The sequence below is a fragment of the Lupinus angustifolius genome, chromosome LG15 (genome assembly GCF_001865875.1).
Source record: "Lupinus angustifolius cultivar Tanjil chromosome LG15, LupAngTanjil_v1.0, whole genome shotgun sequence".
NCBI lineage: Eukaryota > Viridiplantae > Streptophyta > Magnoliopsida > Fabales > Fabaceae > Lupinus > Lupinus angustifolius.
Genome location: NC_032023.1, coordinates 581,533 through 607,281, shown reverse-complemented (window position 1 = coordinate 607,281; position 25,749 = coordinate 581,533). Strand labels below are relative to the sequence as shown.

At 29.7% G+C, this 25,749-nt stretch overlaps 5 protein-coding genes across 9 annotated transcripts; 1 reads left to right on the top strand and 4 right to left on the bottom strand.

Annotated features, from left to right (window-relative positions):
• Positions 1,052–3,750, top strand: LOC109328063 (probable sodium-coupled neutral amino acid transporter 6). The gene is made up of 5 exons (XM_019561314.1): positions 1,052–1,464; positions 1,944–2,096; positions 2,218–2,421; positions 2,574–3,039; positions 3,397–3,750. The coding sequence occupies exons 1-5, from the start codon at positions 1,104–1,106 to the stop codon at positions 3,521–3,523; spliced, it is 1,311 nt and encodes a 436-aa protein (XP_019416859.1). The 5' UTR covers positions 1,052–1,103; the 3' UTR covers positions 3,524–3,750.
• Positions 4,463–7,531, bottom strand: LOC109328066. The gene is made up of 6 exons (XM_019561318.1): positions 7,402–7,531; positions 7,214–7,280; positions 6,644–6,751; positions 6,436–6,534; positions 5,507–5,632; positions 4,463–4,883 (listed from the first exon to the last, which is right to left on the bottom strand). Exons 1-6 carry the CDS (start codon positions 7,429–7,431, stop codon positions 4,738–4,740), a joined length of 576 nt encoding a protein of 191 aa, XP_019416863.1. The 5' UTR covers positions 7,432–7,531; the 3' UTR covers positions 4,463–4,737.
• LOC109328065 (BTB/POZ domain-containing protein At3g56230) lies at positions 8,083–10,206 on the bottom strand. Of its 2 annotated transcripts, none has more exons than XM_019561316.1 (3): positions 9,954–10,206; positions 9,505–9,681; positions 8,083–8,604 (listed from the first exon to the last, which is right to left on the bottom strand). In XM_019561316.1, the coding sequence occupies exons 1-3, from the start codon at positions 10,143–10,145 to the stop codon at positions 8,161–8,163; spliced, it is 813 nt and encodes a 270-aa protein (XP_019416861.1). In that variant the 5' UTR covers positions 10,146–10,206; the 3' UTR covers positions 8,083–8,160. The 2 variants fall into 2 exon arrangements, with proteins under 2 accessions (XP_019416861.1, XP_019416862.1); XM_019561317.1 differs by having other exon boundaries at positions 9,505–9,683; positions 9,959–10,206.
• LOC109328067 lies at positions 17,470–18,138 on the bottom strand. The gene is made up of 3 exons (XM_019561319.1): positions 18,078–18,138; positions 17,885–17,978; positions 17,470–17,800 (listed from the first exon to the last, which is right to left on the bottom strand). Exons 1-3 carry the CDS (start codon positions 18,124–18,126, stop codon positions 17,647–17,649), a joined length of 297 nt encoding a protein of 98 aa, XP_019416864.1. The 5' UTR covers positions 18,127–18,138; the 3' UTR covers positions 17,470–17,646.
• Positions 19,967–24,039, bottom strand: LOC109327392. 4 transcript variants are annotated; one of them, XM_019560519.1, is made up of 11 exons: positions 23,847–24,038; positions 23,670–23,774; positions 23,039–23,107; positions 22,844–22,945; positions 22,543–22,597; positions 22,230–22,303; positions 22,027–22,110; positions 21,797–21,937; positions 21,561–21,626; positions 21,071–21,180; positions 19,986–20,251 (listed from the first exon to the last, which is right to left on the bottom strand). In XM_019560519.1, exons 1-11 carry the CDS (start codon positions 23,937–23,939, stop codon positions 20,083–20,085), a joined length of 1,068 nt encoding a protein of 355 aa, XP_019416064.1. In that variant the 5' UTR covers positions 23,940–24,038; the 3' UTR covers positions 19,986–20,082. The 4 variants fall into 4 exon arrangements, with proteins under 4 accessions (XP_019416061.1, XP_019416064.1, XP_019416063.1 ...); XM_019560518.1 differs by having other exon boundaries at positions 22,841–22,945; positions 23,847–24,037; XM_019560516.1 differs by having other exon boundaries at positions 19,967–20,251; positions 22,841–22,945; positions 23,670–24,038.

Genomic DNA, 25,749 nt, shown 5'->3' with positions numbered 1-25,749 from the left:
CACACCTTAGCATTATTTGAAAAAAAATATGTATGTTATTTATAGAGAAAAAATATATGTAGTGATAATATAAGAGTTCTATACAATATAACTACATCATCTATCATTCATATTTATTAACGATTCAAAAATATAATTCAAATGAATGGTGGATAGTGTAATAACTGTATTAATCTTTATATTGACAATACATATATACTACACTTTTATTTATAACTCGACAATCCCAATTTTTTTTTTATAAATTACATATCATGTTTCGATTTTATAATATTATGGATATGCAACTTAATGAACTTCATTATTGTTTCATTAAAAGAAATATTCAGTTACTTCTTTGTGTGTTTTGTTTGAGTCTAGCCGACTTTTTTTCCAGATTTGATATGATAAAACTGATTGAATTTGCAAACTTTTATCCACGTAACTTTTTCTAACTGATTTGTTGATATTTGATAATCAACTTGAGACTTATATCATTAATATGCATAACAATGTTGAATTCATTTCTTTGAAAGAAAACAATAATCATTAAGCTATAAGTTGATTGAAAATGAAAGATATATTGTATAGTCATTAATTTATCTTCTTTTAAAATCAACAATATATCTAAAGAAATAGATTTTTCAGTTATGAAAATTGTAAAAAATAGGCAGTATAAGTGAATAAGAGATGCATTGATAAATGATTGTCGACCAATGATTTATATTTTCTACAAATGTTCAACAATATTAACAACAAATTAATCCTTCAATAATATGAAAATGTAAAATCACATATATATTAATTATAAACTATATAATTTATTTGATTAGATATATTTAAATTTATAATTTTGACATTAATATTTTTATCTTTTTATAATTGATGATATTTATTGTTTTAAAATTTAACATATGTTGCACAACCTGTCTCGAAATCGTAAATTCGTAAGTGAGTGTTAGATTTGTAATTAAACCTATAAAATGAGGTGTAAGTTTTTTATTAAGTTAAGTGAATTCATCCTCATAAATAAGAAGGAACCTTTTCATGCAGAGAAAAGCGTGACTCAATTGGTTTCTATCTTCTTCCAGCACCGACTTTATCTTTCTCTCTTCACCGCCGATATGTCTCCGGCAACCGGATTCCACGTCCCACTCTTGCCGGATTCCAATCCCGGGAAGAAACAAGCGACTGTCTCCGGCGCTGTGTTCAACGTCGTAACTAGCATAGTCGGTGCCGGAATCATGTCAATTCCGGCGATCCTGAAGGTTCTAGGTGTGGTTCCGGCTTTCGCTATGATTCTAATCGTGGCGGTTCTGGCAGAAATATCGGTGGATTTTTTGATGAGGTTTACGAACTCTGTTGAAACGACGACGTATGCTGGCGTTATGAGAGAAGCGTTTGGACCTATAGGTGCATTATGTGTACAAATTTGTGTTATTATCACCAACACTGGTGGTTTAATTTTGTTTCTTATTATCATTGGTAAGAACGAAATTTCTTTACTCTATTTAACGCAGCTTCATTCGCATATACTCGAATTTCCAAAGTTTTCGTTAAGATATAATTATTATGTGTAACTTGATCTATGCACTTGAGTAATTTTATATGTTTGTATTAAAGATTAGTTATTAATTAAGAAGTCAAAGATATTATCTCATGCCAGGTTTGAGTACATATTAAGTTATTCTCTTTAATATGTTTTGTGGTATTGCAAAAAATGTACAAATTAACATGTAGAACGTGCACATGATAAAACAACTTAATTTCAATGTATTGGACTCCCACTATGGCAGCATTTTTAGAATTGCAGCAACATAATATGGCTATTTAGGTGGGGTACACATCTGCTGTGTTCCATAAATTGTGTCACTGTATGTGCTATCAGTTATGATTGGTCAGAAAAATAATGAATTATCACTTACGTCTGAAATGTTTGGGTGGTATTTGATTTGATGAAAAAGGGGATGTACTATCTGGAAAGCAAAATGGAGAGGAAGTGCACCTGGGCATTTTGCAGCAATGGTTTGGAATTCACTGGTGGAATTCCCGAGAATTCGCTCTGCTTGTCACCTTGGTCGTTGTCATGCTTCCATTGAACTTGTATCGACGTGTAGGTCAGTGTGAAGTTTAAGTATTGAAAAGTTGGTTACATGTTTTTCTGGCATTTTGAATTGAATAGATTCAGTGGTATAGTGATAACTAACATTTTTTCATGCTTATTGTTGGAATTGGCAGAATCCTTGAAGTACAGTTCTGCAGTATCAACCGCTCTTGCTGTGCTATTTGTTGGCGTATGTTCTGGGTTGGGAATTGTTGCTCTAGTGCAACGGAAAACACAAACTCCAAGATTATTTCCCAAGTTAGACTACCGAACTTCCTTCTTTGATCTGTTCACTGCAGTTCCAGTTGTAGTGACAGCCTTCACATTTCATTTTAACGGTACTACTTAGCTTGCATTAGTGTATAGTAGCTTTACCTGCCTAGAAAGATTCTGAAAAATTCTTAGTTGATCTAATAGTAAGAAAACATTCTCAATCCTTTAACATTTATCTCATTAGTGTCACGGTGGACTAACTGAGTTTTTCTTGCAGTGCATCCTATTGGGTTTGAGCTTGCCAAGCAATCCGAAATGACGACAGCAGTTCAAATAGCATTAATGATCTGTGCTCTTCTCTACTTTACAATAGGTCTATTTGGGTACCTGTTGTTCGGGGATTCAACACAATCAGACATTCTCATAAATTTTGACCGGAATGCTGGTTCTGCACTTGGTTCCTTCTTCAATAGTTTAGTCCGGGTAAGCTATACACTCCACATCATGCTGGTGTTCCCTCTGGTGAACTTCTCTTTGAGAACAAACCTAGATGAACTAATGTTCCACCAGAAAACTCTGCTAGCAAAAGACAACAAAAGATTTCTGATCCTCACTTTGGTGCTGCTAGTCTTCTGTTACCTTGCTGCTATAGCAGTCCCAGATATTTGGTACTTCTTTCAGTTTATGGGATCAACATCTGCAGTGTGCCTTGCCTTCATTTTCCCTGGCATGATTGTTTTAAGGTAATCTATCTCTCATAATCTTATGAATTATCTTCTCTTTACATCAAATATAGGACAACATTTGTTGCCTCTTTGATTTTTGTGAGGTATTTTTTAGATGTATCTATGTATGTATAAAAGATAAGAAGTTATTAGGATATAAAGATAGGTTCACTTGTAATAAAGAGAATATTGTCTAATTTTGATGTTCAAGTAATTGAACTCCTCTAATAAGAAATTAAGAAAAAAGGCAAGTTATATTGACACATGTATTTAGTTTATTTTTATAAAAAAACATACCCATTTATAATTCTTTAACCAGTGCTATTTAATAGTGTTAAACAAACTAGGCTCTTAATTTTCTGTTTCTAATTACAGGGATGTTCGTGGTATATCATCATCTAGGGACAAATTTATTGCACTGAGTATGATTATACTTGCTGTATTAACAAGTGTGATTGCCATTTCCACCAACATATACAATGTTTTTAGTAGCAAGTCATAAATCTGAAACTGTTTTCTTTCACACATGAATTGTTCATGCTTGTTGAACACATTTGGGAGAGGGGTATTGGGGGAGAGAAAATTGAAGATGCATTTGGTGTGTTGACACTTGTGTTTCTTTTCTTGAATGCATTGTAAAATATTAAAAGGGTGCAGCTATGACCTTGAACATAATTGTCATGTAAAATATCCAAGCAATGAAATTCAAATTTCTTGAAGGGTTACAAACTTTGTCCACCATATTATCCTCATTTATAACATGATGCAAGGCTTGATTTCCATAACTATAACTTCATAAAAAGAAGACTAGTATTAGCACCATTGCATATTCTTTCAACCTCATTATACTGTTTGAACTGGATTCTTAATAATCAAAATTGAGCAATCACAATTGGGTAGTAACATAAAAAAAAAGCTTATCATTTAGCTCTCTATAATTTTACTGAAGCTTTGAGTTAATTGTATTTGGTTTGATGAACAATTTGGCTTAAGTGTCTTCTTGGTGATATAGGCTTAATTTGCTTGTCATTGGAACTCTTTCTTATAGTTGGATTAGATATTTCAGTGTTTGAATAGAATGAAGGATGATTTACTCTAATTTTAGTTGAAAAATCATTTCTGTTGTTCAATCTCCACTAATTTGTCATCTCAAACATCCATATAAAGATAAAGCTCATCTAAAATGAATTAATCACTAAAATGAGCAATTCTAAACTTGACAAAAGCACATAAAGATCTCAACTACTAAATAATCTCAAGGTACATAAACCCTTATTTGCTCATTGTATAGGGAAACTACTTTCAACATGGTAGGACAACACCCTGTGGGTTAAATTAGTGATATGCTGCTAGTAGATAATTTATTTGATGACATTGTGAAACAAGATTCCTAGAACATTTATTTAAAATCTCTATGAAAAGTTGAAAACCAACAATGCACTTTGATGAAATGTGTTATGGAAGTTCTTCATCTTAAGACACCATAACAAGAATGAAGTATTATTACACAATGAGCAACAAATTTCACATGAGAATTATTAAAACAAAAATGAACCTTAACTATAACAATCTATTAAAATTTGTTGATGCTCAAGATACACAACAATTTCCAGTCCTCATTAAAATTACTTCATAGCAAACTTACTCTCTCATATCATGATTTTGTGCTTCAAAAGCAAACAACAAAAAATAGGACAAGCACCTCAACTAAAAAAGTCATGATAACACATCATATTTCTTATCTTGGAACCTTTTCATCAAACTCAACTTGACTTTCTCAACATCTGCATCCTCAAGAGAATTTGGTGAAGATTTAATAATTGACACTGCCCCAGCTCGATGCATGGACTCAAGAACCGCATCTACACCAATGAAGAACACGATTTCAATTACCGAAAAACAGAAAAAGAAGACTGGTACTGTCAGCTTTGTTTTCGCTGTACTATAGAATATCTTCCAATGTCATAATATTGTTAAAACAAGATTCTTGATAAACAATTATTTGATAGGAGAAGATACAGGGTACTATATTATCATATAAAATATATGAGCTCTTATGCATATAATGTTCCAAATTTGATGGAAAACTAGTTATGTTCCACTTTACAAGGCCATATCAATTGAAAAAGGATGAGGGAAACTTTAAACATGTAATAGTTCTCTATGCGTCTTATTGCTCTCTCCCCTTACATTTGGTTTCCAGCTAGAACACTTTACAAATAAATTAACACAAACTTGGTAACTCGCAGCGGATAAGACTAAACGACGACGATAGGCACGAGGTAATTCACCCGATATGGATAGGGATTATGGTACTAATATATGGCAGGCTTACAGTTTAGGGCCGGAAAAGTAATCTCAATATTCTACCTCTCGACCAACATGTTAATAAGCATATTTGAATAAATAGTCTACTTAGAAAAAAATCAATAAGCATCAAAGAACAGTAAATAGAATATTTAAGATTAAGACTTCAAAGTATCACCTGAGCGTGACAGTGCATCAAGAGCAGTCAATGCTGCTTTCCGTGTACGGTCGTCTTTAGCCGTGCTTAACATATTTAAGAGCTCTTTATGTCCACCAATCTCAGCTATCTGCATCCTTCTTTCATCTTTGAGCAAAAGGAAGGTGACCAATTTTAAAAACAAACTAAAACATGTACAAATGATCCTATTAAGTAAAACTCGTCAAGTTTTATCCATAGCCAGTTTCATGAGCTCCCTATCTATCAGTGCATTGAAAAACTATAAATAGATGATTATAAAATGTTGCAAGCATGGAAAATATAATTAAATACCGAATAAGTAGTTAGCTATACTGCATGAAGAAAGTTTGTGTGTTACAGAATAGAACTTGATTTTGGATGACTGAAATATCAATGCATAGTTATGAAAAAAATTAAAACTGAGAATAAGGTAGCTCTTTAAGCTGCTGGCCCTGTTCAAGAACGAAGTCTCATTCCATAACTCTTTTATCTGAGTTCAAACTTCAGTTTCCCATCAACTCTACCCTTTAAGCAGAATTACATCATCTCATTGCCAAACTTAATATCACTCACACACAACGGAAATATGTTCGTTTCAAGAATGGGATTTTTTTTTGCAAAACAACTACCTAATACCAACAAGTCGTTGATCTAGTGGTGTAAGGTCATGCTAGATCCCCAAAATGACTAAAAGGTCAAGGGATCGATTCCTAGAAGCGACACTTGTTGGGAGAGACAGTCACACACCCCGAAAGGGATTAGTTCCTTACCCAAAAAGGTGAGGGATACCCTTGGTAGTACGGGAAAAGAAACAACTACCTAATGGATAGAAATGACTAATAAATCACACGTCACTTCAATACAGGTGCCAAAGAAATATGTGTCATAGAATATTAATAGTAAGCTATGGCATAGAGAAAACGAATTACCGTCTATTGCAAACCGAGCCACTCTAGAAGCTCCCATCCTTTTATACAAGGGATCCTTGACACGCAGTAGCGATACAGACTGCTGCATTAAGTTTTCTCCTGAAATTTAATTATTTCAACAACACTGCCATGTTAGAAAATGCCAAGAGTATATGCATGCATTATAAACCGAGAAACGTTGCAAAAAAAACTGCTTGATGATTGATACCCATGTAAGGAAAGAAATGGTATCCGGCTGCTCCTGCAGTCACGAAAAATATGGTCTTCAATACCCACCCAACTTTTCTCTCAGCTTCTTCCTCAATGGATAGCTCATCTGGAAATCGAAAGAGCCACAAGTGAAGTTGTTGCAACATGATTTCAACAGTTAACACAATGAAACCAAGTTCATTGCAAAAAAAGCAATCTGTATTAAAAAATTCCAGACTTCGACATTACAATTCAATCCGATAAATTCACTCACTAACCTTGTCTATAGCGTATCAAATTCGCCTCGGTATACCGCAAATCGGGTTCAAGTTTTCTCTAGTGGTAATATATTACCATTTACCCAAATGAACTACATATCATGTTCTAAACTACTACAACTAATTCCCTAGTGCAATTACAAGTCTAAAATTCCACAACTTTTTCCACTATAGATTACTTCATAATCTCATTCTCTAAAAAGATTTCATACCTCAACCATTTCATTATTCTTTACACTATTGTTTACTATCAATAATCAACCAAACAATTAATAAATACATAAATAAAATTGAAAAAGAAAAGGGCACACCTTTGAGTTTTTGTGATGAAAAATTACGAGATTGTAGATTAACCCCACTTCTTCTTCTACATAAATACTACAAAAAATTGTAACAAATGAATCAAAAAAATGAAAACTTGAAAATGGAATAAAATAGTAAATGAAAAAGAGAAGAGAGTAATGAAATAAAGAAAGAAAAGGGTTAAAGAGAATTTTACAGTAGAAAGCTGAGATGCTATGATTCGCATTTTGATGAAGATACTCACAATTCACAACACTCTCTTTCTTCTTCTTCAGAATGAATCCGAATCCGAGTCTCTTATTCGGGTCGGGTATAGAACCCACTATTCCAACGAATAATGGGCCTATCAAGCCCAATATAAAATGTTCTAAAATTATATACCAATTATCGTTCATTTTAATTTTTCCTAAAAAAATTTCCCTTCTTATAATCTTTATCTTAGAATTTAATTAAGTTTTTCCCTTACTATATTTTAATTATTGTTAGATATAATCAATTAACTAATTTAAATTTTATTTCTTTTAGTTTAACTCTAGTTTCTTACTTAATAGATACTAAGTCTAATCTTATAATAATTTGTGTGGTATAATATTCAATCTTATTCTCATAAAATGGTCTTTGATTCCTTACTTAGTTACTCATGACAAACAACACACTTATACTCACAACCATGATTATACATGTGTATATATATAAATTTACACATTATTATTTTAGTATGATCTCACGATTCGTCTTACGACTACACATTTTACATTTTTTTTCTTCCCAATTTTAGGTAGGATTTTGATTTTGACAACCTTGATCATAACTACTATATGATTAAGAATTCATAAAATATTTAACTTTGCTTGAAAATCTCATTACCTTCAAATGATATTGAAAGACGAAATTGAAAACATAAAAAATAAGAAACAAACAAAATCAATGTCTCTTGAATTTAGAAAGAACATGCTTATTTAGCACTATTAGCAAATGCTCTTGTAACTAATTGCACAGTTAAATGTGGATTCCTATGCACAAATGCTTCAAATTTAGTAGATGAGACAACATGTTCAAAGTTTTTAACTAAGAAATTCAAGGTTGTCTCTTTCAAATTGTGGTTGGAACATGAATCAGCAATATCAAGTGTTTCAAGAGCATTAGAGATGTTTAGTGAACTCAACAAGTGTCTTTCACAATGTTTCAACAAATGTGGGATTATGTATTTATCAGCAGCTCTTGATAATGTATAAACATGTTTCTCTAATGTTTCTGTTGTTAAGGTTCCACTGTAGAGAAATTCCAATAGAGACTCTAGTTCTTCATGGTTCAAATCTGGTATAGTTATTGTGTTGTTGGGTGAAGAGTTGCAGTCATCACATTCTAGCATGTTCTTCAACATTTCTGATCTTGTCGCCTAAAAATGTTAGAGTTTTTTACACTGTCAAATGATATACAATTCGTATGTTAATAATTAATAACTTTTGAATTAAAATAATATATACAATGTTTGATATATTGACATTATAAAAACTATTATACCTCAATATACCCGATATTTGTACATACAAAAATAATTTTTTTTAAGGTTAATAAGTATCCTAAGAAAAAAATAATTAAGAATAGTTACAGGAATAATTACAGAAAATAATTACAAGTAAAATAATAACTAGTAACTCAGAAATTATCAAGGTCAAATGTTCGATTCATGAGAACGACACTTGTTGGAAAAGGTAGTCATGAATCTGGAAAGAGATTAATTAATTACCCAAAAAGATAAAGAAATACATTTAGTAATACCAAAAAAATTAGTAACATGAAATTAAGAAAATCAGCCAACTTGGTCTTATAGATTACCAAAACATCCGGAGGAAAAAAATGCATTAGACAGGTTGAATGTTTAGATTATTATACTCTCTAAAAAATACTAACATTTACTTATAACAAATTGCACTTATAACAAATTGGATGTTGGGTTTATTCGAGTGTGAAATCTTACATTGGATATGCGGGAAGGAATGAAAGAGTTTATAAGAAGGAAAAGCTAATGAAACTAATGCCTTAAGGTTTTAATTCAAGATGTGGTGTCTCACTTGTGACTCTTTACTGTTCCCATACCTATGTAACAATGGAACCAACCTGATAGTTGGAGGCTCCCCGGTCGCAGTCTCGTCCAACATTGCAAAGGGCTGAATTGAGATTTTTCTTAGGACTAAATTGACCAATTATGTTAATTTTAGGACCAAATGAATGTTTTCCTCAAATATTTACAATAAGAAAATTATAAAAATAATGAAAGTAAAATTGAATAACTCACCAATACGAACTTATGTGCAGGTATGGGTGGACCATTTGTGCCTGGATTGACCAATATATCAGTGTGAATTTGTTCTTTAAATGCAATAACAAAGCCTCTCATAAAAGCCAAGTCTTCTTTTTGTTGATTAAACATGTCTATGAACTCTGAACACCATCTTATACAATCATCAATTGTCTGCACAAAACAAGATTCTTATTCATTTCCTCTTTCTAATCACAATTGCTCAAAAATTTCATTAACATTGATCATCGAAAAATATGAATGATCCATGCACGAGACTTCCATTTAATAGAGTCTAAGAAGATTAAATATATATAGTTTTATTCCAAAAGTACAGAGACCATGTCAGAATTTGAACGTCAGTAAACAACAATCTTATCGTTGCATCGAGACTTACCAGTTTAAAAACAAGTGTATGTGAATTATGAAATGGAAATAGAGCTTGCCTTACTAGTATTTGGCTTTGAAGGTTGAGAAGTATTTGTATTATTAGTGATTGCTTTTGCTTTTGCTTTTTCACTTTGAAGATTGTTCATCATATTGATCATGTTCCTTGCTCCTTCATAACAAGCCCCACATATTGTATTCCTTGGAGGCCTTAATATTAATGGCATAGTTGTGCACACACAACAATCCATGTTTTTCTTTCTCTCTTATTTTTCCTCCTATGTTTTCTCAAAATATAGAAATATGAACATGTTTACTTCTTCATAACTCACTATATATATATATATATGTGTGTGTGGTTGATACCTGCTTTTCTTATTTATATAATATGTTACGTGGAACCTATATTATTAATGATTCCCTTCACATGTTAGATTAATTTAAGGGAAAGATGTATGATTATTATCCTCTTTGCATTGGGTGCATATTTTATAACTTTATAGAGAATAATGGGTTGTATGTTACCTCATAACCATATATATATATATATATATATATATATATATATATATATTACTATAAAGTCCAATCCTTTGGTGTTATTTGAATATATTTTATAATGAAAATAACAAAGAAAAGTGGGTTGAGAGAATAAGAAAGGTGATAGAAGACTAAAATAGGAAGTAGTTGGTTTGGTAGCTAGGCTTTCTTTTTAGAGTAGTATTTAATATATTACTTAACAAATTAACAAAGGAGTTAGGCTGTTAGGAAGAAGAAGAGGACTTTCCAACCAAACAAAGAGCAAAAATAAGCAATGCAATCTCATCCCTCTAACCACTTTGGTCTTTTTCGGATACTAATACGGATATCCTCTCACCCTACGATAAGGAACAAATTCATTTCAGGTCGTGTGATTGTCACACCCAAAAAGTGTTGTTATTAGGAATATAATTAAAAATTCATGACATTTTTTAGTCTTTCTGAAAATCTAACGAGTCTTATACGACTGAACCAATATATATTTTTAAGAACTTTATTGTTTCAATTTTCTTCTTCAAGTTCTTGGAAAGTTGTGACCGTTCTTAATTATTAATATTAAGAATAATTTAAGATTTAGAAGATAATTCATTTTTTTAAAGAGGCCAGCCTGGATAGTTAATAGCCCAAGCTGCAATTGGAATTTGGGAGGATGATTAATGGGCCTACAATGGAGAAATTATTGCATTTAATTCTCTATTATTAACAATATATTAATGAATTAAACTTTAATGATTTATTTAAAATGTATGATTGATATTATATACCATGTAATAATTTCTCAACCCCCATGAGCATATGGTAGCATGATTAATTGACAAATCATTCTCACTTATTATTATTTGGTACAACAACATAAAGGATTGAACATAGCATCTAATAGTATAGCCAAATCAATTGCTAACACCTAACTCATTCCTATTTGGCTTCTAATTCTTAATGGAGTTGCACTTCAATTAGTTTGATTAGTCAATGTCAATAAGTCCTTTATCTAATAATGGAACTATTCATGTATGTATGAGACTTCAACCTAAGTTTTACTTAGCACTTCCTTTACAAATTCTCGGAGTTTAAGATTGATTACATTTTGCAAGTTGATTTTTGATGGGAATGAAAACAAGAAAAGGTTAGAGAAACATGAAATGTTATTTTAAATGAGTTTTTAATTTTTTTAATTTTTTTTCCTTTGACTCTAAAACCAAATAATTGTTTTTTGTGTGTGAGTTATGGTTTTAAACGGAAGAGAAAAAATAATGAAAAGAGTGTAATTTCGAAATTCGCTTATGATAAGCTTTAGTGTAAGTCTTCCATATCTCTCTAGTAGTTTAACTCGTAAATTCCATATAAGATCGAAGTCTTTCATTCCTCCTTCTTTTAGTCTACTCGTCCGAGAAACAAAAACCTTCCTACTCCTGGGTGATGATCATAATAGGTTATGCTTTAATTTGTTTGATTTAAGAAAGAAAACTAGGAAGAGAGAACACAGAGAGAATCAATGTTTTAAATTGTTCAGGAATTTGATAATGGTTGTTTTTATTGCAATTGTGAAAGATTACAATAGAATGAGGTTGATGTGGTAACAATTGCAATTATGATAGCATTATGATCATTCCATCATAATTACAATTGTAAAATATAATTTAAAATACTAGAAAGAATGGAGTATAAATAATTGAGTGAAGAAAAAATCGTGCTTTTGTGTTGTTTAGGGAGAAAAAAATAAAAAATTGTAATATGACATCTTATAATGACAACATTTTCAATGTCTCATCTACCACTACACAATATGACGACTGTTTAATTAAAAATATTATCTTTTCTTAAACAAAGTTACTATAAATTTGCGTACTGCCAATGATATCCTCTCACTTTATGAGGAAGAAACTAACTCTTTTCGAGATGTATGATTGTCCTTCCCTACAAGTATCGCTCCTAGGAATCGAACTCTTAATTTTTTGATCTAACAAGACACATTACATCATTAGATCAATATCTATGTGTAAATAAAACTAGTATATATGAAATATAATCTATTAATTTTTTTCATAAATTAAATTAAAATCTAAACATATATTATAGTGTAAATTCAAATAAAATATCAAATGTTAAAGGTTGATGAAACGGTTTCTAGTTTGAATCACTCATAATGCAATATGAGTTTGGTAGGAAGATATTTGATGTTAGTAAGTCTATAAAATATTGATATTATTTATTATTATTTTATTCTTAGTCTTAGTCCAATTTTATTAACAATTAATTAAATGCTGGGGTAAAGTAAAATATATTGAGATTAACTTTGCGTTTTTAGGTACTTATGAGTCGTTATTTATTTATAAACAAATGATATAATTTTATTTAATCTCACACAAGAAGTTCGCAAAAGAGAAAAAAATAATGTATACACTAATAATGTATAAGTTTTATATAATGTTATTATTGTCTCTTCAGAAAAAATAAAAAAGTAATCCAAATATAATTGTATATAAATCTTTATAGTGACAATACATAAATATTATACTCTTCATAAAATATGATGAAGTATTTAGAGATAAATCCAAATAATATACGAATCAACGCATCTTCATTATGTTTATTTCACGCCAACACACATTGAGTTTAGTTTAATTACACTCATCAACTATTTTATTTAAAAAATTATACTCTTATCTTATGCCAGATAATGAATATAATATTTGTATATAAATTAAAGGTAATTTATGTATGTGCAAACAAAAAGGGCTCAATGTAATAATTTCACTAAATCTTGGATGATGTAAATATGATTTACTCTTTTAATTAACACATTCATTTATTTAGTTAGAGTTATTTTTAAATAATGGAGTTGTCAAATAAAAGTTTTGAGGAAAAAAAGATAAAGTTATAAAAAATATATGATTGAGAAGAGTAAAGAAATGTCACAGGAACAAAAGGGGGAAAACCATGCTAGAATATTTTTATACTTTTTCTATGATGAAATAATACTATTTTTTAGTCACTAAAACTAAAAGAAGAAATTAGAACTCCATTCTCTTAGGAGTAGATGCTTTAATTTATTGATTCAAAGATTATAAATCTAAAGATATTGTTTGTAGTATAAAAGCTTTGATTATCAAAAACAAAACAACACAACATTTCCAACTTCCAATGTCCACTACAACATATATATCTGATTCTTAGAGCCCAGATAAAAGCATTGTACCTATGCAAATAAACCAGAGAACCATTTGACCAATTTTTATATAGCATATACAAGTAGTATCACAGGTAATATTTGTATATAGATAAATAGAAGATCCATATATATATTATACTTATTTATTTATATATATATCAGGTAGATAAGGTTGAACATATATATCTTATTTTATTTTTAATATTCTAGGAAAAACAAAAACTTATTATATAGAGACAAAAATCACATATTCTAATAGTGTCTTGTCTATTGTCTTAGACTAATCATAATGTTACTTTTTATTTTTAAAAATTCTTTTATCCATGTAGTAATATGTAATTGATCCGAAAAAAAATGAGATATCGTTAAAAACATATATAAATTATATATGGATAAAAGCATTATAGGATTAGAGTGAGTGATGATTTAGAAAGGAGTGTAGAGGTCCCATTGAAACATATGAGTTGCATTGGAAGAAGGAATATCTGACAATGGTTTTGGATCAATGACATGATTCTCATAGTAATGACACATTGCTGCACCAGATAACACTGCAAGAGTTATTCATTACATTACCACTTCATGGATAAACTATAGTAATAAAATAATACTCCTTAAATTATAAGTAATCATTACATTAATTCATAAATTCAATAAATTATTATTTTCAGGATAATGTTAATAGGATCTATATTGATTCAAGAAGTAAGCCAAATAATTTTACCATACAAGTCTTGAACTTATCTTTTCTATATTAATTTGTATTCTTTAACCAATATCTTTACACCATTAATTAGTAAAAGCTTAATCCAATCACTTTTTGGTAATTTTTTTTTGAGCGAAGTTACCTAGCATGAATAAGCCTAAGGGTTGGGGTGAAAAGAGGAGGAAAGAAAGTGGGAGGAATGAAAGAGAAAGGAAAAGAGTTTTTTTCATTACTTGGTCGTATTGAAAAGAAGGAAGGAAAGAAAAAATTGTGGGGCCCATGTATTATGTTTTTTCTTCATTATTGAGAGGAAAACATGTAGAAAAATTATATATCTTAAACCATGTTCCAAAAAAATAAGAAATATTTAATTTTTTAATTTACATTTCATGTTTGCATTGGTTTAAGACATGATTTGAGACATACATTGAGATATTATCTCTTTAATAGTATAAAGAAAATATCATTATTAATAATAATTATATTATTTTTCTTCACTTTCTTTTCATTTTCTATCATACCAAACAACTAAAAAATCATCACATTTTTTACTCATTTTCTTCTCTCAAGTTTTCCTTCCTTAACTTTTCTTCTCTAAACCAAACAGAAGGTAAGAGTTGGCTTCATCAGAGACTTTGCACGTGAATAAGCCAGAAGTGATGCTCCAATTCCAATTGCCCAAATTGTCCCTATAATCAAATTAAACCAAATTCAACACCCATTTAGAATTTGATTTCATAAACTACCAAATTGTATAATATTTTTATATGAGAATAAAATATCTCTTCGTACTAAGAGATAACTTATATTTTCAGCCAATAAAAATATGACACCTATACCGTTTTGTTTAGTTTTAGAAATATTTTTATAGAAAATAATTAAATAGAATACATGTCATAATTTTAATGGCTATAAAATATCACTTATCTCCTCAAAACATGAGATATTTTATTCTTTTTATATATATAGATAAGGATAATGTGTATTATTTATACTCATAACTTACAAATGCTAGAAAGCTTGTGCTTTGAAACCCATGATTGAATTGCCTCCATTTTGCTCATTCTTTCTATTACTCTCTCTCTCTTGCTAAGCTAGTAAAGTGTGTTTGAAAATTTGCTAGTGAATGAAGCTTATGAGTGTTGTGAAATGAAAGAGGAGGGTGTGAATATTTATAGATTGGTGTGTGATGTTGAAATTGGTGCCATTTTCTTAATTGGTTTTGTTGTGAGTTTGCTTTGATCAATTGCTTTATAGACATGTCACAAGTACATGATTTAGACAAGACTCTAATGCATCCATTAACAAGAAACTATAAGAGAAATAAGTTCTTCTTTTTACTTTTATGACAAATAATAAAAATATCATATAATTATATTTAAAAGATATAAAATATTATATCCTTATGTTTCTTTATATTATTTGTAATGCATTTGCGTCTCTATTATTATAACTCATTAAAATGATATCGGATTCATTGAGTATGTGACATAAAATTGGGAAACTAAATTGTAACATTCATCAATCTTTTGATGATTAAAATGATGTTTTATTTACTCATATTATAAATTAAATAATAGTGAAAACACTAATAATGTGTTGGTTTAATGATGTAAAATTTTATCAAATTATTGAGATGATCAAAATCTCAAATATTTGATTTCTGAAAGTAATATTTGTTGGAATTGAAGTCAGTATCCCAAAAGAGATTAATTCCTTATCCAAAAAAGTGAGATATAGAATTGATAATACCAAAAACAATTACAGCAAAACTGAAGATATAATAGTTAAAAAAAATTAAAGAATGTTAGCATAGCTATAAAACACAATCAATCAAGGGCATTTTTAAATTAATTACAATGTTTCATTAATAGTGCTAAAAATTTATTTGAAATTTCTCTTCAAGTTTTGAGATGTAAAGTTACTTGCTAGACTATATCAATCGATTGCTTTATCATATGTTAATCAATAATGAATTCAAGTTAATTTGCTTAATATTTGTAGACATTGTTAATCTTAGGTAAGATTGTTTTTTAGTTTAAAAATATTCTTTCAATTTCACAAAACTTTGAATTTGATTTTTCTTTTTAAGCAAAACGTGCATTTGAAAAGGAATCAAGTCTTTTTATGGAACTGGTTATGTTAATTATATCAACTAGTGTACTATTTTCCACTTGTATAACTTCTTTTAAATTTCAACTATGAAATATATTTATTCCATTAATATCTACCCAAACATTTTGTTATAAGAAAAATCAAGCTTGAAACAATTTTGTATTCAAAATCTTGTTATTTAATCACATTTATTTTTCAAGAGTGTATATATACACATACATATATTGAGGATGAGTGGATGACCTAAAGTGGAGAACAAATGTCATTCTTTTTCGTACCATCCCTTTAGAAAAAAGAAATAATGGATCCAAAATTTATCTCTTATTATTTGTTTTATTTCTCAAAGAAAATTGTATCTATCATATGGTTTCATTTGTGAATGTGAGTTTCAATTCTTAAGCTTTGTGTAAAGATTAAAAAAAAATACTATAGTTTTTTACATTATTATTATATTATTTATTGTTCATTTTTAATTATCGTTGACTCTTTAAAAAAAATTAGTCTAAACGATAGATAAATAATACACTAACTGCATATAAATTTTTACACTTTCAGTCGATAAATTTTATAAAGCATAAAAGAAGCACGGAGATTCTTCCCGTTTTCAACCGACAAGATGAAATATTTTCTAGCTTGTTGTAATTGGTGATAGATGTTTTTCTTTTGGCTCATGTTTTTTTGTAATATATTATTTTATTTTTAGGTAAGAAATTAATATTTTTAAGATAATAACTGTCCCTCCCAACAAATGTCACTCATAGAAATTAAACTTTCAATCTTGAAAAATCATATACTACTAGAGCAACACCTCTTTTTAGTTTATTCTTCCCGTTTACTTGTAGATTGTGCATTTAATTCATTCATTTGCCTATATACATATAATATTTAATGTGATTAATTATGATAAAGTATCACAACTTCCACCAATTAGTTCACATTGTATTGACATTAAGATATGGATAGTTGATGATGAGTTAGTCTATTTTATATAACACATTAATACCATTAGTCTTAGCATTCTCTATATAAGAATAATACAAAACAGTAATCAACTTCAAAATAGAAAAATACTCAAAATTATCATAAAATAAATATATACATTATAACTTAGAAAGATCCCTCATAACATAGAGATACATAACAATAGCTTATGCATCAAGAAAACTAAACAACTTATAGGAAAAAGCAATAACTTATACTATAGTAGTGTTTATATATGAATTTAGAAAGGATTATGAAGATCCCATTCAACCATGTGAGTTGCATTGGAAGAAGGAATATTTGGCACTGGTTTTGGCTCAATGTCACGATTCTCATAGTAGTGATAAACTGCTGCACCAGATAACACTGCAAGAGTAAGTGCTTGTGCATGCATCCTGCAAATAAAGACACATAAATTTGCACTTTATGTATGAAAAATATGATAATATATTAAATATTCATTATATGAGGGAAGTTACCTAGCATGAATAAGCCTAAGACTTGGCTTCATTGGAGCTTTTGAACGTGAAAAAGCCACAAGTGATGCTCCAATTCCAGTGGCCCAAAGTGCCCCTATAATAAAATTCAACACCCATTTAGAAAATAATATATAACTACCAAATAACTCATATATGATATATATAAATGGGTTATTATTTATATATAACTTACCAATGCTAGAAAGCTTGTGCTCTGAAACCCATGATTGAAATGCATCCATGTTCTTAATTCTTTCTTTGCTCTCTCTTGTAGACTAGTAAAATGTGTTTGTAGATAGAGTTATTTGTGAAGTTGATGAGTGTTGTGAAAGAGAAAGAGTGAATATTTATAGATAGATTTTGATATTGAAATATGTGCCATATTATTATCTAGGACTGGCCCATTGGTTTAGTCGGTTTGTGTGTTTATCTTATTTAAGGTTGGTGGAACATTGGAAGGGTCAAACAAGTGGCTACATATGCTGGTTTTGTTGGGTATGTGTGTGGGATAGAGATCACCAATCAAAAACGATATCTTCGGTTTAGGTTAATCAGGGTGTTACATTTTATTACTTATTTTTTTAAATTTTTTATTTATTCACGTATCAATATATAATTAGTTTGAAATACAGAATATGACAACGTTAGGAACAGATAATTTACATCCATGTGTGTGATTACTTTGGTGAAATGACTCAGTCACGTGGCTACTGACTAGAACAGTGAATGAGCCAACGGAATTTTTATTGGTTTAATAGAGCCAATGGGTTTTTATCTGATTATGTCTGGTGCAGGGACAGGGTGGTCCCTCCAACAATATTCTATCTATTTGAGGAAAATTAATAATAAAATAGTGTAAGAGAAAAAGATGATGTATATGAAATTGATATATATTATTATATTATTTATCATTTATGTTAGTAATTATTAACTTTTTAAAAAGTAATATAAATGAATAATATATAATCGATATTGATTTTGTATCTTTACTCTACTTAACATTATATAGATTTATATATTTAGTATATCATGTATGATTTAATTGTATTACTTATTTTTAAAAACTAATTTTTTTACTCAATTAGTATAAATATCATTTTCTCCTAATAAAAAATAATTTGAAGGGGTAAAAAATTATATATATTTACTACATCTTCTATCATTCATTTTGATTATTTAGAGTTAATAATAATTATATATAAATGATAAATGATGTATTCATGGTATTAGTATATACATTTTTTCTCATAAAACATTAGCATCATGTCTATAATGTAATGTTACTTTTATTTTAAAAATTTATTATTCAAGGGAGGGATTATTATGACTTGAAGAGCTTTGTTTAATTTTATTTGCGAGTTAAATTTCAAATAGAAAAAAATATATTTCATATCTTTCAATTTTTCAATTTTATTTAATTCCCATCTAAAATTAAATTCACAATAGACATGATAAGGAAAAGATAAGGCTTGCATTCAATATCACTATTTTTTATTGTGCAATTCTAATACCCAATTTTTGTGTTTCACATGTAAATCCATTTTTGTGTTTACCATTACTTCATCAATCATTTCTAATGTTTTTATATATTTATTTTTGTAAAACTAATGTTTTCAAAAAGCATCTTAGTTAATTCTATCAAATATTGTGCTAACTAGATTAGTTAGCCCATAAGTTTTCTTCTCTTAATTTTTTAACTTCCAATTAATTTTCACTTTTTAGCTAACAAGTCCTTCTATGGTATTTTTTAACAAAATCAAACACATAAAAGTTTTAGAAGTTGCGTAAGATTAAAGTAATTATGCTATTGTCAATTATGTTACATAAATAATCTCCATTCTCCAATACAATAGTAGATTTAAAAGGGTGCATGAATCATAGTACATGTTATTATAATATTCTTAACTTTTACACTTTGTTGATCTACTTTATGTTATTGAAATTGTGACTTAGTATCGGATCCAAAAGCCAAATACAATGAACTCTTTAATTAATAGTAAAACTTATGTAAATGGGTCTTAAAAGTTAATAATTAAGCCAACAATTTTCTTCCATAATATCTATGTATTGTTAATGTAAAAAATTTATATACAGCTCACACCATCTACTATTCATTTGTATTACTTATATTGAAAAGTTGATAATGATTACTACGAAGGATCGATGAAAAATAGTCTATAATCTTGTTCTGAAGGATATTAGAAAATGGTGTCTATTGTAAGTTTTCTCTTTGGAGGTGTTTTCTCTATGATTTGCTTCTGCAGTTCCATAAATGTTGAACCCTTGTTAGCAAATAGTCTTCTCAGGTTGATCACAGAAATTTCACTGTAGTTAGCAACAGCAAGATCAGCCTGACCCAAATCATACCTGCAGATTTCAACATTAATCATTTTCAAGATGGGAGACAATAATCACATCGAAAAATATCAAGTAATAAGGGCATGTTTGGTCGACAAGACACGCGAAAGGATGGTTTGTTCCGGAGTTTGGTGAGCCAGCAGGATAGTACAAGGCTATCATCTTGACTATCCTATTCCAACTAATATCCTATCGCGCTCTCTGTCCTATCATGTTCTTATCCTATCCTTACTACCAAATCGGCCGCAGAATGGAAATTATTCTTTCAATTCGAAGGAAGGAAAACCTCACAACAAATGGAACTGATGACTTCAATGTTTATGTGTATGTTGGAAACATTGTTTGGAAATGCAATCACTATAGTGGATACATGCATGCTCCATATAGTCCATGAAATTCAGTGGTCCCTGAAAGTGACTACTGGACTCGTGTTGCTTTGCTCTAATTAACAAATACCATAGCTTCTGAAATGAATCGTGGCCATATAAAAATGATGGTAGTTGAATATCTTCAAAAGCTAACATCAGCCGATGTTACACGAGTACACGTAACATTGACACTCCAGTTGGCAACTAACAATGCATGTGTGCACTTGACATTAGATGTCAACATCTGTGTTTCGTCTCACTAACACGGACTGGTGGAAGGCGACAAACTTGTTATAGAGTTGTCACTCTAGGGGACCAATTTGCTTAGATGCATATTTTCAAAGACCAAAGCAACACAAGTAGTCACTTTCAGGGACCAAATTGTATATTGAATATTGACTGCATGGAATTTTTTTCTTAAGAACATTTTAATGAGTATGCATAAATGTGAATTACTCACGCTGGATAAGCTCCAATTAGTGCTACAGCCATCATTGTACAATTGTGTGCAGCAGTTACTCCTCTAGGATCGTCTTCAAAAACCACACACTTCGAAGGTTTCCGATCCAGCTGCAGGCATTTACACAAACAGGTAAAAAAAAATAGCAGGATGTTGCAGAAAGAATTCTTATATCGGGCAATTTAAATTCCAAATAATAAGATGCCGCTACGCTAAGTATAAGAGACATGCCAGCAGAACGAAAACCGATCCTACATAAACAATTGTATAGAAATTTGTATAATAACTTGCCCAATTGTAATCATATCCATAACGATGTACCAGAAAATACAACATTTTTGTTACTCCATCAACCATCCGGAGAAGCAAATAGAAAAGGTGATATTATATGTTGTTAAAACAAGTTATAAAACCAAAATAATAGTATAAACAATAACAATTCCGAGCGAGAAAATTTAAGAAAAATACAATAATAGGAGTGGAACTGTACCTTGACAGCAGCGGAAAGAAATCTATGAGCTATTGATTCCATTCCATCCTCTTCTGTCACAATTGCCTGCAATTCAATTCCGGGAATCAGCAAGTGACAAATTGATTCGCATGTTAAGATATTATAAATTCATATACTATATCTAGTACACAGAATGGGTTGAGAATTAATTTATACGTTGGTGAAAACAAGGCAATAATCAATTTATACGTTGACTATTCTTGAATATTACCAACCTGGAAATAGTTACTGAGTCCTAATCGTTCCAAAGCTTCCACCATATTTCTTCTATCAAAACTTGAAACAATGGCACAGGGGATACACGCGGTATTAACCGCTTCCAACCAGTCCTTTAGGCCCTCTTTCGGTCTTTCAAGCTAGACAAAGTTATATGCAAGGGATATCAGGTTTAACCCTCTAGGACACTTCATAATAGCCATCGGAATAAATAAAGGCAATAGCTTACTTTTAAAAGATTATCATAATATAATTGAGAGAACCTTGACTTCAGTCTATCCAGCTCATTTTCCGCCTTATCCGAGAGAAAATGCTGCAAATTAAGAAAGGCTAGTCAGCAAAAATGAACATGTTTAAAGAAAGCCTTGAGATTTTTAACGATGGCACTATCTCAAACAAAGCATTTCTTTAAAATTCGTTAAACCAACTAACCTTATGCAACACCTGATCAGCACCTCCGTAAAGCATTAATCTTTGTGTATCACCGTCTTCCGGAATATCCTTTCCTGAAGAAGAAAGGTTATAAATTATAATATTTCTCTGCATTGATGCATATGAATAATTAGGCCAAGGAATGTTATAAATTATAGTATCCGAGAAAAGGAATTAATGCACATTATTCATTCTGATGGACTCCTTTTCTCAATGATGATTATATCCTTTCTTCCTATTTTGTTCGATCCATCTTAAACAACTTGCTAAAGATCATCCCATCAAAGTTCCACAATCAAAACAGTTAGCATACCCTCTTCCGAGGCTAGTTGTTTCCATGCCTTCCGCTTCAGAACTCGAGTATCAGCCTGAAATAAATAACAAGTTGTTAACAACCGGAACAACACACATATTCTATAATCTATATGATTGCAATAAATAGCATTAACTCAATTTGCATCACTTCACATTTCTAAAACGAGTCCAAATCCTCTCCGGTACTGGAATATGAGGAATCTGAGGATCTAGATTGTTCTAAAACAGCTATCCTATCTATCAGTTATGAAAATAAAAAATATGCATACAACCTTGAGTTAATAAAGCTAACTCACCACCACATTCTCCCAAGAGAAGATAAGACCATAAGCTTCATCCGGCTTCATAGCATAGCGAATGCGTTTTAGAAAGCTGTCTTGCAACTTTTCATTCAAATAGTCCTATTTCGATAAGAATTAGCATCTAGTCATAAAAAATCGCATACGGTACAACACTTGCTTCAGAAAAAGACTATGATGATCAAAATTGCTTACCACATCAACTTTTAAGGGTCCATCTGCTCTGAAAGTTTCAAAGCCTTCTCCATATTCAGCTCCAATAGCCTTAAAAGAAACACAAAACAAAAGGGTCAACTGAAAAAATAAAACTTTTAAACTTGGTTGAACCCATAGGACCTAAGAGACCCTTTTTGGGGTTTTCTTTTCATAAAAGTGACTTATACTTTAAAAATATATATTACTTTTGACATTTACATACACGTATGGTTGGAAAAGCAGAAGCTTTAAAAAGATGAAATTTAGCTTTTACAAAAAGTTATATTCAGCTTCCCATAAAAATCACTTTTTTATAGAATATCTTAAAGTTATATTCAGCTTCCCATAAAAATCATTTTTTTGTAGAATATCTTAAAAGTTACACTCAGCTTCTCATAAAAATCACCTTTTTGTATAATATCTTAAAGTTACATTCAGCTTCTCATAAAAATCACTTTTTTGTAGAATATCTTAAAGTTATATTCAGCTTCCCATAAAAATCAATTTTTTTTGTAGAATATCTTAAAGTTATATTCAGCTTCCCATAAAAATCACTTTTTGTAGAATATCTTATAATAACTTTTTTAAGCCTAAACAAACATACAGCCCAAAAAATGAGTAGAATGATTACCTCTTGCATGAAAAGCTTATTGGGAGTGAATTGAAAATCATTAACAGAGCCAGAAGAACAACGAGCAACAAGGCGATTCTTAACCAAACCTAAACGCTTCAATTTCTGGAAAATAAATAATGAAACATAAAAAACATAAAATGAAACAAAAAACGATAAAGATAAGAAATTGCATACCAAAAGTGAAAGGTTAGAAGGAAAAGAAGAGAAGGGTTGAAGGTGATGATGAAGTTGTAGATGTGAAGAAGATATAGAAGGTGAAGAAGCCATTGGAGTTGGAACACAACAACAACGTTAATGTTATGGAAGCTGGATTGAACAATGAGAAAAAGAAAATGGTGATGTTTTTTGTTTCACTCTCTTTATCTTTCTATTTTTATTCCTTAAATTAAGATTATTCTTCGTTTATCCAAAAACTGTTTATTTTTCAACTTTTTTTTATCACGTGTCAAGTTGATAAAAAAATTGCACAAATGTATTAAGGAAAATGATTTCTCAGTGTGATATATCAAGAATGTTTACTAATGATTAATTTATCACTTAGAATGAAAATGGTTTGGTAGCGCACTACTCAGATCCGCTCATGTTCGACTATTTGAGATTTAGATTCGTTCTAGACTTATGCACATATCTATTAGGTCTATTACTTGGAGATGCTTGAGTATCTAGTAAATATGCGATTATCCATAAATTTAGATAATATTTAAGAAATTGAAAATGACTTAATATATATTTGTACATGTGTTTCTTATAATTATTTGTTTTATTTTAGATAATAAAAAAAGAATAAAAACAATAATAACAATTATAAAATATAATTAAAGTATAATATTTTTTATTGATCCATTATATAATTTATCAATCTTCGATTTAATTGATCAAATTCAAAATTAATAATTTTACAATTATTTTATGATTGATTATGTTCAATCAATTTATTACTCTTACATAATAAAATTAAATCCTGGTTGTTATTATTATATTTTATATTCTTATAAATTAAATTAGCCTCTAAGCACTTCTTACCATAAGAAGGTAATGTATGTTATGAGGTTATATTTTTTCATTAATGATTAATCATAATTGATAACTAGTGATACATTGAGAATAAAATATATTTTTATACTAGGAGATAACTTATCTCATTCTACTATTAAAAGTATTACATGTGTACTATTTTGTTTTATTTTAGAAATATTTTTATAAGAAATGATTAAATGTAACACACATCATGATTTTAGTAATTGTAAGGAGACAACTTATCTTCTTATATCAGAAGCCTATTTTTATAGGTATGAAGATTTATAAGTTAATTTTATAAATAATTTGAGAAAGATACACACTTATGTGGCCCAAAAGGGTTGATGCTTAAGCTTTGTGGACTTTTCTATTGAAGGGATTTGCTTTGCATTGAAGGTGATAAGAGCATTTTCTATGCAAGACCTTCATCTTAATTATTTTATTTTCTATGGAAGGGTCATTCATGTAAAATAGAATTGCACTTTAGCCCATTAAGGCAACACTAATCCAAATTATATGAGGATTGAGAATGAGCTCGAGTCTATATTAATTTGGGAAACTTTAAAAAAAATTGATCTTTTGAACAATGTGAGTATTTGTGGTTAATATGACTACAATTGTGATTGTGATACTGTTTTGACGACTTTTAATACTTTGATAAGGAATCAAATTTTTTAATTTAATCAAGAGTATCATTTACCCAACAAGTAATGAATTAATTTATTTCTGAGTATCTCAGTATCCCAAAGAGTTCAAGTGGTAACTTTTTTATGGAACTTTATATGGATTAAACATAAAGAGGGACAATTTCTTTTGGTGTGCTCATATTATTCTTGTCCTTAATGGAAGCATACAACAATGTCATGAAAGTGAAGTGGGATTTCAAATCTATTAAACAAAAAATCCCTCATTTTTTTAACTTTTATAGCCATCACATAATTTATGAACCTTTTATTTTAACTAGTTTCCATGCATGTGTTGTTCATTAAAAAACATGGAATATGTTAGATGATGTTTTTAATTGAAAACATTGTTCTACACTAAAATAAATTTTATAAGA